The 11,387-nt window shown below is 38.0% G+C and overlaps 1 protein-coding gene and 1 long non-coding RNA gene across 2 annotated transcripts; one reads left to right on the top strand and one right to left on the bottom strand.

Annotated features, from left to right (window-relative positions):
- Positions 1 to 814: 814 nt before the first annotated feature.
- On the bottom strand, positions 815 to 11,387 carry LOC103510852 (NADPH--cytochrome P450 reductase-like). Its single transcript, XM_026824801.1, has 2 exons — positions 11,259 to 11,387; positions 815 to 969 (listed from the first exon to the last, which is right to left on the bottom strand). Exons 1-2 carry the CDS (start codon positions 11,360 to 11,362, stop codon positions 837 to 839), a joined length of 237 nt encoding a protein of 78 aa, XP_026680602.1. The 5' UTR covers positions 11,363 to 11,387; the 3' UTR covers positions 815 to 836.
- Positions 4,954 to 6,036, top strand: LOC103510848. The gene is made up of 3 exons (XR_541438.2): positions 4,954 to 4,996; positions 5,172 to 5,254; positions 6,018 to 6,036. It is a non-coding gene; the product is annotated as an uncharacterized LOC103510848 (long non-coding RNA).

The raw sequence follows: 11,387 nt of genomic DNA, 5'->3' as shown, positions 1-11,387 counted from the left end.
TGCAACAAGATGAAATTCAAACAAATTAATTGCCAGCCTAGTAGCTTGGAGGATACCGCGTCTGCCTTGTAAGCGCTAGGTCACAGGTTCGATTCCTGCCCGGAGCGTATTTTATCCTAACAGATAAGTTTCGATCTCGGAAGGGCCTTCTCCTGTGCTGTCTTCCTTCTCTCTTCGCTTTCAGGACGATAAGACCTAGCAGTTACAATTCCCTCGATCAAATCTCTTGAAAAAAATCTAATATTGTTCCGCACTTTCCTCCTTTGCAGCATCGAAGACGATTTCATTTCAGGTTGGGTGAGGTGTGAGGAGATAGATTTTAGATAGCTTGACACCGAATGGAGGGTCCCGTCCGGGGTCCCAAAATGGGGGTCCCAAAATGGGGGTCCCGAAAAAACCCTCACTAAAAAAAATTGACGATAAACTCCTTTAAAAATCTCTTCCCCCAAAATTGTACGAGTCCTCAGTCTCGCTGAAGAAAATCAACCCAGTCGTAACTTTGTGTTCAAATTGGTGAAGTCAAAATCAAGTTAAATGTTTGTCACAAATTAATGTTGTACCTCACGACCCCACATCGATAAATTTTATGACTTGACTTGGATTCGAACCACCAACCTCCAGATCCGATGAGGGACATACTTCTTCTTTCCTTCTCCTTCTTTTCTCCCTCCCCTTTGTTGTCGACTACTAGGTCGGTAATATTCAGTTGGGTGGAAGATCTTATTAAGTAAGAAATTAGGTACCTATGGTTAGGCCAAAGACCATTTTACCAAAGCAATTTTTTTTTCTTTTGTGAGAATCCTGCTATTGAATCCTTGAAACAAAAATGTTGTTTTCTAACCAGTGTCGTAGCGTAGTTTAGAATCCGCAATGTCGAATTCGATGTGCATACAGGATCGATCCCCCTCCTTGTACAATTCTTTGTTGACCAGCACTGGTGCCAGGAATGGATTCTTTACGTCGAATGGACTGCAACAAAAACCGGGCATAGATTAAATAAGGAGGTGACTACTGTTATCTTCTATGGCTGGGGTACAAAACCTTTTCAGAGGAAGATCGACTTGAATTTTCAATACAGTCTTGCGATCGACTTATCTAATGAGAGACTTGACTCTGAACAAGTTTGGAGTAATCGGGTGTGTAAGATGATATTGTCAGGTTCAAATACTGCTGGATGTGCTGGTCGAGATCGACTTGGAATCAGTCCGCGATCTACCGGTTGGGCAGCCCTGTTCTATGGTAGGTATATCCCCCTCCTTGTACAATTCTTTGTTGACCAGCACTGGTGCCAGGAATGGATTCTTTACGTCGAATGGACTGCAACAAAAACCGGGCATGGATTAAATAAGGAGGTGACTACTGTTATCTTCTATGGCTGGGGTGCAAAACCTTTTCAGAGGAAGATCGACTTGAATTTTCAATACAGTCTTGTGATCGACTTATCTAATGAGAGACTTGACTCTGAACAAGTTTGGAGTAATAGGGTGTGTAAGATGATATTGTCAGGTTCAAATACTGTTGGATGTGCTGGTCGAGATCGACTTGGAATCAGTCCGCGATCTACCGGTTGGGCAGCCCTGTTCTATGGTAGGTATAGGAGTCTGGTTAGGGGACCTTAAACAGGGAGCAGACCAGTGTCTTGCAGTGGCACTTTAAATAGGGATCAGAGCAGCCAAATCAGCCTGGCTAGCTCGAAGTTGCAAAGGGTTTATCATGCTTCAAAGGAAAAGCAGGACCTGCTTCATGATGGTTGACTGCGGTTCGGGACGGGCCAAGTTATCTGGGCTAGAGAACATCACCCCCTGAATCTGAGTTCAAACTAGGTTTAAATTTAACTTTAACTCTTGGATTAAGCAATCTAATTGGCTGGCAAGTTATAAATCAACTAATCAGATTGCTTAATCCAAGAGTTAAACCAAGTTTAAAAGATTTTGGTCCTGGCTATTATTTAACCCTTTCAAACACAGGATTAGCCTGTTTCAATTACCTGCATTGACGAGGGGACAAGTGCATGATTTTGAACGCCTGAGAAAGATTTTGCAACAAGCATGACAGTATACTGAAGATGACTAGACGATAAGTATTGCACCTCATTTTTACAGTGCTGACAGTTTGGGTTAGTTACTCTAGTAGTAAATGGTTAATTTTCGGCACTTTTTCATACTGGCAAGTTTCTAAAGGGTTAGGTTTACGTATTACATAATATTATTGTTGTTAGGTTTATTCATTAATGGGTGATATGTATTTCAGCATTTTTTATCAAGTCAGTGGTTACAAGAGGGTTCAATTTTCCTAGATTTTTCTTCCTTTTAGTGAAGAATAATGAAGTCCGATAGAAGGGACTGTAACAACTGACGCCTTATCGTCCGAAATCGAAGAGGGCATAGGATAGGAGAAAGCCAGCCGTTCCGAGGACGAACCTTATCAGGGTAAAGTTCCCCCGAGCGGGAATCAAACCCGTGACCTAGCGCTTACAAGGCAGACGCGCTGGCTCCCAAGCTAACTAAATGTTAATCAGAAATGTGAGAATTTGATAATTGATAAGATTAAATTCAGTCAGATGCATATATTATATGTAATTCAAGGATATTTTTCATGGATGAGTGGTCTCTAATGTCTAACATAGGTATTTCCTAGCTTTAGGCATTAGGAATATGTACATATTAATGAAATTATTTGAATTTTAATATCATTTTTTTCATGGATGAGTGGTCTCTAATGTCTAACATAGGTACTTCCTAGCTTTAGGCATTAGGAATATGTACATATTAATGAAATTAAATACATATTATTTGAATTTGAATATGTATTAATTTATTTATTTATCCACACACGTACAAAAGTGTATAAAACGGGGGCATTAAATATGGAATTATGGAATAAGATTTTGAGATTGATTTTTTAATTCTAGGTGTTAATGAAAAAAAAAAAAAAATCTTTTTTTTTACAATATGGTGGAGAAAAGATTACGTTTTTTTAATTTTATTTATTTATTCAGTTTTCATTATTTCTTTATACTGCTTAAGAGACTAGTTATTCTGCTAGTCAGTTAGTTAGTGAAAACATTCAAGTTTTTCTGTAGACCCTTTAAACCCTTTTTTGTGGTTTATTAAAACTAATACGAGTATTATCACGAACTACTCGTAAATGCCAACTTTAAACATCAGAATTTCAAAAACACTAGAAAACGACTGAGTCTGAGAGAGAGAGAGAGAGAGTTAAAAACTTGGAATAAAAAAACTGAAATCAGACTAATTAGACAATTAGACTCCAGTACCAACTACAAACATATAACTATAGGACCCGAATTTGTAGATGGTAATCAGAGTAAAGACACAATAAACCCACATCAGACGGTCAACGACATAGAAGTTGTCTAGTGACCTGGTTTTCTTACAGTAGAATAATTTGGGTTCAAAAGAACTTTGTAATAATTGAGGAACATTATTTGTGACGGGCATTTAAGTATGCTTAACAAAATTCAAAATTCCTTTCCTTTTCCTTAATTTTTCCTAGTCAGATTTCGGCATCCGGTATTTACTGTTCCCGGATTTTTGAAGATCGCGCTGGCCCACATTGAGGGTTTGTTTTTTTACGAACTTTGGCTTTAGGGAGGGGATGTATGCTGCAAATTATAGGTCAATATATTATTTGTGACGGGCATTTAAGTATGCTTAACAAAATTCAAAATTCCTTTCCTTTTCCTTAATTTTTCCTAATCAGATTTCGGCATCCGGTATTTACTGTTCCCGGATTTTTGAAGATCGCGCTGGCCCACATTGAGGGTTTGTTTTTTTTACGAACTTTGGCTTTAGGGAGGGGATGTATGCTGCAAATTATAGGTCAATATTAGGTACATTTAGGGCAAAAAAAGCCTCCTTCCCTAAATACGGTCCTGACATAATTTATACAATGCAAAATATGGATTAATATTATTTATGTAAAACATACCTACCTAATTACCTACTGACAGAGCAGTTTCCATTAAACCCATAATCATACTTATGTAAACCAGTCTGTCTCGACCTTCATATCATCGCTAACAATATGTATAACTCTACATAAAACAATATGGAAAAAACAGAGCAGTTTCCATTAAACCCATAATCATACTTATGTAAACCAGTCTGTCTCGACCTTCATATCATCGCTAACAATATGTATAACTTTGCATAAAACAATGTCTATACAATATCTTGTTGTAATAGTGCCTATAACTTTGCTATTATTACAATGTCTTTAAACTTTTTTTCGTTTCTCCAAAATCCTTTGATCACCTATTTTACGTACGTACCTATATGGGTTTTAGCTTTCAGCTTAACTCCGTGCACAAAAAGCCATGGTTAATTTTGCCGTATTACAGACTGAAGAAAGATAATGAGACAGTGTAAATAAAGAAACACTATATTGATGTTTTGTTTTGTTGTAAATAAAGAAACAAATAAATACTATATTGATGTTTTGTTTTGTTGTAAATAAAGAAACAATTAAATACTATATTGATGTTTTGTTTTGTTGTAAATAAGGAAACAAATAAATACTATATTGATGTTTTGTTTTGTTTGGTTGTAAATAAAGAAACAAATAAATACTATATTGATGTTTTGTTTTGTTGTAAATAAAGAAACAAATAAATACTATATTGATGTTTTGTTTTGTTGTAAATAAAGAAACAAATAAATACTATATTGATGTTTTGTTTTGTTGTAAATAAAGAAACAAATAAATACTATATTGATGTTTTGTTTTGTTGTAAATAAAGAAACAAATAAGTACTATATTGATGTTCTGTTTTGTTGTAAATAAAGAAACAAATAAATACTAGGTATATTGAATTCCATACCTCGGCTGGGATTGAACCCACGCCCTCCTGTTTACCAGGCGAGCGCCTTGACCACTACACCACCGAGGCAGGTACTACTAAATACTATATTGATGTTTTGTTTTGTTTCAGGTGTTCGGGTTGGGTAACAAGACATACGAGCATTACAACGAGGTGGCCATCAATGTAGACAAGAGAATGGAAGAACTGGGAGCTACCCGGGTGTTTGAAATGGGACTAGGAGATGATGATGCCAAGTAAGAATCTGTGGGAAAATAATGAAAACTGTCGGGAATTCTTACTTTTCCCAGTTTTTAAGAGTCTTTTTCCCTCTTTTTCCCCATCCCAGGTGGCCATCAATGTAGACAAGAGAATGGAAGAACTGGGAGCTACCCGGGTGTTTGAAATGGGACTAGGAGATGATGATGCCAAGTACGAATCTGTGGGAAAATAATGAAAACTGTCGGGAATTCTTACTTTTCCCAGTTTTTAAGAGTCTTTTTCCCCATCTCCCCAAGGGACTGGGGGTGATGATGATACCAAAAAAGAATCTGTGGGAATAAAACTGGCCGGGATTTCCTCTGTTTTCCCCCCATTTTATGAGGGGAATTGATTAAAATAGGACCAAAAGATGACACTGCCAAGCAAGATTCTGGGAAATGAAACTGTTGGGATTCTCATTGGCATAAATTGACGTCAGAGAAAGACTACCATCCCCCCCAAGGGACTGGGGGTGATGATGATACCAAAAAAGAATCTGTGGGAATAAAACTGGCCGGGATTTCCTCTGTTTTCCCCACTATTTTATGAGAGGAATTGATTAAAATAGGACCAAAAGATGACACTGCCAAGCAAGATTCTGGGAAATGAAACTGTTGGGATTCTCTTTGACATAAATTGACGTCAGAGAAAGACTTTTAAATTTGCAACAAGATGAAATTCAAAGAAATTAATTGCCAGCCTAGTAGCTTGGAGGATACCGCGTCTGCCTTGTAAGCGCTAAGTCACAGGTTCGATTCCTGCCCGGAGCGTATTTTATCCTAACAGATAAGGTTCGATCTCGGAAGGGCCTTCTCCTATCCTGTCTTCCTTCTCTCTTCGCTTTCAAGACGATAAGACCTAGCAGTTACAATTCCCTCGATCAAACCTCTTGAAAAAAAAATCTAATATTGTTCCGCACTTTCCTCCTTTGCAGCATCGAAGACGATTTCATCGAAAAAGAACTACTCTTTTCGATGGACTACTCAGTGAATGAGTCAACTCCTAATTTTCTATAACCATATCTCGAGTGGGACCGAGAAAGGCCAGCAGTACAAAAATCCAGGTGGTCACCCATCCGGATAGCAACTACGCTCAACGTTGCTTAACATGTGTGATCTATCATTAACTGGTGCATTAGACGTACTAAAGCCTGGCTTGACAGCCTAGTAACTTTGCTATTATTACAATGTCTTTAAACTTTTTTTCGTTTCTCCAAAATCCTTTGATCACCTATTTTACGTACGTACCTATATGGATTTTAGCTTTCAGCTTAACTCCGTGCACAAAAAGCCATGGTTTATTTTGCCGTATTACAGACTGAAGAAAGATAATGAGACAGTGTAAATAAAGAAACAAATAAATACTATATTGATGTTTTGTTTTGTTGTAAATAAAGAAACAAATAAATACTGTATTGATGTTTTGTTTTATTGTAAATAAACAAATAAATAATAATAATAATAATAGTGCTTATTTATACTGCTCGCATAGGACTGAAAAGTCCCTTTACTCCAGCAGTAGGCTACTACTATTATTGTGGTCAAATTCTCAAATTATATGAGGATAAAATTCCATACCTCGGCTGGGATTGAACCCACGCCCTCCTGTTTAACAAGCGAGCGTCTTGACCACTACACCACCGAGGTAGGTTGAACATACTCATATTAGGTACCTATGTTTAAATTCTCATTAAATTAGTACCATTATTACACGTATTACCTTTCGAGAAATAGGTGAAGTAGATAGTTATATGTACCACCTACATTTTGGTGGAGATGCCAAAATTACCGCTCAAATTTTCTCTTCACCCCTTTACACCAAAACTGGTCTAAACATTTTGTCTGCTCATAATTAGGTATCTTCTCGGAAGTAGGTATGAAGTGAAAGGTAAACCCAAATCTGAAATGTTTCTTCATTTGGGATTGCATTGTGAGGTATGGAATCCTCCCTTGTACCTAAATACCCCTTAGGTACCCTGTCCTAATATTATGTAGCGTACTTGGAAATTCCCTGTGGAACTCATAAGCGGTTTCCTTAACAACAATATTCCCTATTGCTACATATTCCCTATTATGTTACATATTCCCTATTTTGTAAAGTGTGTTATCAAGAAAAAAAAAAAAAAAAAAAAAAAAAAAAAAAAAGAAGAAGATTGTACCTCGGTACCGCTTTCGCATTAATTCAGGGTACATTCTTTCACATCCATGCCTATCTGGTTAGAAAATTTCTGTCCCGGCCGGGATTCGAACCCAGCACCTCCGGATTGGGAGTCAGTGCTCTTGATCACTCAGCCACCGAGGTGGGCTGAGTGGACATATACTAAGGGATGGTAATGTTACGGCACAAGTCACAGAGTCTAATGTAACAGTCACTATCAGGTAGACCTGGTAAGGTCTACCTGATAGTGTGTATGCTCATTAGGTATCAGGTAGACCTGACAGGTGAAAAGGTCCGCCTGTCTGGTCTACCTGTTACTTGATAGGCACACTCACTATCAGGTAGACCTGATCAGGTGTACCTGTCGTCAGGTGTACCTGATAGTGAGTGGCTGACCTAAGGGATGGGAATGTTACGGCACAGGCCACACGAGTCTAATGTAATATTCATTTGTACAGTGCTGACAGTTTGGGTTAGTTACTCTAGTACTAAATGGTTAATTTTCGGCACTTTTTCATACTGGCAAGTTTCTAAAGGGTTAAGTAGGTTTACGTATTACATAATATTATTGTTGTTAGGTTTATTCATTAATGGGTGATATGTATTTCAGCATTTTTATCAAGTTAGTGGTTACAAGAGGATTCAATTTTCCTAGATTTTTCTTCCTTTTAGTGAAGAATAATGAAGTCCGATAGAAGGGACTGTAACAATGGAGGTTTTTAATGTCCCGAAATCGAAAAGAGGAGGCGGACAAGGTAGGAGAAAGCCAGCCGTTCCGAGAACGAACCTTATCAGTAAAGAGGTTTGATAGAGAGGGACTGTAACAACTGACGCCTTATCGTCCGAAATCGAAGAGGGGATAGGATAGGAGGAAGCCAGCCGTTCCGAGGACGAACCTTATCAGGGTAAAGTTCGCCCCGAGCGGGAATCAAACCCGTGACCTAGCGCTTACAAGGCAGACGCGCTGGCTCCCAAGCTAACAAAATGTTAATCAGCAATGTGAGAATTTGATAATTGATAAGATTAAATTCAGTCAGATGCATATATTACATGTAATTCAAGGATTTTTTTCATGGATGAGTGGTCTCTAATGTCTAACATAGGTACTTCCTAGCTTTAGGCATTAGGAATATGTACATATTAATGAAATTGAATACATATTATTTGAATTTGAATATGTATTAATTTATTTATTTATCCACACACGTGCAAAAGTGTATAAAACGGGGGCATTAAATATGGAATTATGGAATAAGATTTTGAGATTGATTTTTTAATTCTAGGTGTTAATGGAAAAAAAAAGTGGAGAAAAGATTACGTTTTTTTTAATTTTATTTATTTATTCAGTTTTCATTATTTCTTTATACTGCTTAAGAGACTAGTTATTCTGCTAGTCAGTTAGTTAGTGAAAACATTCAAGTTTTTCTGTAGACCCCTTAAACCCTTTTTTGTGGTTTATTAAAACTAATACGAGTATTATCACGAACTACTCGTAAATGCCAACTTTAAACATCAGAATTTCAAAAACACTAGAAAACGACTGAGTCTGAGAGAGAGAGAGAGAGTTAAAAACTTGGAATAAAAAAACTGAAATCAGACTAATTAGACTCCAGTACCAACTACAAACATATAACTATAGAAATACGAGTATTATCACGAACTACTCGTAAATGCCAACTTTAAACATCAGAATTTCAAAAACACTAGAAAACGACTGAGTCTGAGAGACAGTTAAAAACTTGGAATAAAAAACTGAAATCAGACTAATTAGACTCCAGTACCAACTACAAACATATAACTATAGGACCCGAATGTGTAGATGGTAATCAGAGTAAAGACACAATAAACCCACATCAGACGGTCAACGACATAGAAGTTGTCTAGTGACCTGGTTTTCTTACAGTAGAATAATTTGGGTTCAAAAGAACTTTAATTAAGGTTCTTTAGCTTGATTAAGGTTGGAATAAGTTGAAAGAACATGGCTTAAATTTAGTGATCTATGGGGAACAGAAGTGTGTCACCCAAGTCTTTTCCCTTCTCTTCTTTCCCCTATTTTTCTATCCCGCCGACAGGTTTATCCTATTGGCGATCGTTGGTTGGGTGGAAGAGCTCACAGTGTGAGAATCCTGCCATTAAAGCACAAAAAAAAAAAAAAAAAAAAAAAAAAAAAAAAAAAAAAAATTCGTAGCAATGAAACAACTCCTACAATCATACACAACAAGCCCAATCTGAAGCTTAGGTGCAGGGGCAAACAGCCATAAAGGATGGGTTAAGCTTATACCAATCTACTCCTACACTAGACTCGTGGGTGTGATTTGTGTCGTAGCATCCCCATCCCGTAGTTCCCTCATCAGATGGGTGAGAGAAGAGACGTTGAAATATTTGCTATCGAAATAAGAGTGCATTGTGATTTGTCTCGTAGCATGCCCATCCCGTAGTTCCCTCATCAGATGGGTGAGAGAAGAGATGTTGAAATATTTGCTATCGAAATAAGAGTGCATTTTTTTTCTCTCCGATGATGGGATTCGAGCCCGGGACCTTTTGCATGGCAAGCAAGCGAGTTACCACTGTGAATTGCAATCAACATTTTATACAGCGGAATACGGTAGTTATGTACATAGTTATGACCGAGGACAGCTGATAATTCGATACTTGATTGATTCTGATGATGCTTTTGATTTATAGCTCATATGTACCCACGTGTTTTGTATTTAGTTACAAACTGACTGGTTGACTTATTATGTCTACTCGTGTGTGGAGTAGAATTACTCGCAGATGAGGACAATAAGGATGTGACTATCAAGTGTATTAAAAAAAAGGACGTCACAGGTACGAAAACCTTTGAGCCTATCAATCAGAAAGAGCCTTTGTGACGTGTTCTTTACTCTTACAGCGTGACACTGTGGCACAACTGGCCATTTTCTGAAGATTTCTAAAGGTCTTTGAAAAGGAGGATTCGATGATACAGATTTGGTAACCCTGTACTTGGTGGCAGTTTTTTTTTTACTATACAGATATCGGTGAGCGTTATAACATCTCTGAACAGCAGTTTCGAGCTATTGGCTCTCATCAGCAGGGAATAGTCCTTATTCCTAACTCTAGGGCCAGCCTTAATACTGACACCTGATGAGCACACAGACTATCAGGTATATCTGACAGGTACGGCTGAAAAGGTCCGTCTGTCAGGTCTTCCTGACACCTGGTAAGCAAACACACTATCAGGTACACCTGATCGTACCTGTCGTCAGGTCTACCTGATAGTGAACGGCTGGCTTAGGAATAATCCTAGCTAGTTTCTGGTATAAAATGAAAACTAAAAAGGAATTTTAACTGTGATAAGCATAAATGCCTGTCACAAATGTCGTTCCCTGCTTATTGCACTACGCTAAATTTCATGACTTGACTTGGACTCGAACCACCAACCTCCAGATCCAAAGTCCGCCGCGCTAACCACTACACCACTGAGGTTGGTATATACTATTGCGGTTTTTTTTTTCTTTTTTTTTTAGTAAAAAAAAAAAATAATAATAATAATAATAAAAAACTACTATCCAGATACCGGTGAGCGTTATAATATCTCTGCACAGCAGTTTCGAGCTATTGGCTCTCATCAGCAGGGAATAATAATACTGACACCTGATGAGCACACAGACTATCAGGTATATCTGACAGGTACGGCTGAAAGGGTCCGTCTCTCAGGTCTTCCTGATACCTGGTAAGCAAACACACTATCAGGTACACTTGATCGTACCTGTCGTCAGGTCTACCTGATAGTGAACGGCTGGCCTAGGAATAACCCTTGCTAATTTCTGGTATAAAATGAAAACTAAAAAGGAATTTTAACTGTGTTAAGCATAAATGCCTGTCACAAATGTCGTTCCCTGCTTATTGCACTACGCTAAATTTTATGACTTGACTTGGACTCGAACCACCAACCTCCAGATCCGAAGTCCGCCGCGCTAACCACTAAACCACTGAGGATGGTATACTATTGGAAAATAATAAAGGGTCAACTCACGATCTCTGATTGGAGAAGGAATGCAGGCGATTGACCTCCCCCGTGAACACTCGGCTGGGGTCAATGTCCGGATGTTCCGTCAGCCGATATTGGCGGACCGACATTTCCTCGCCGACATTTTCGATGTTG

This window comes from Diaphorina citri, unplaced genomic scaffold (genome assembly GCF_000475195.1).
Source record: "Diaphorina citri unplaced genomic scaffold, Diaci psyllid genome assembly version 1.1 scaffold650, whole genome shotgun sequence".
In the NCBI taxonomy this organism is placed as follows: domain Eukaryota; kingdom Metazoa; phylum Arthropoda; class Insecta; order Hemiptera; family Psyllidae; genus Diaphorina; species Diaphorina citri.
Note: the sequence above shows the minus strand (reverse complement) of the source record. Positions and strands in the feature narration are given on the sequence as shown.

What these genes read in the sequence shown, in the direction of transcription:
- LOC103510852 (XM_026824801.1), bottom strand. Translation starts at nt 11,362, where the DNA reads ATGTCGGTCCGCCAATATCGGCTGACGGAACATCCGGACATTGACCCC. An exon ending in TCCTTCTCCAATCAGAGATC is followed by an intron (nt 970 to 11,258) that starts GTGAGTTGACCC and finishes TTTTTGTTGCAG; the next exon opens with TCCATTCGACGTAAAGAATC.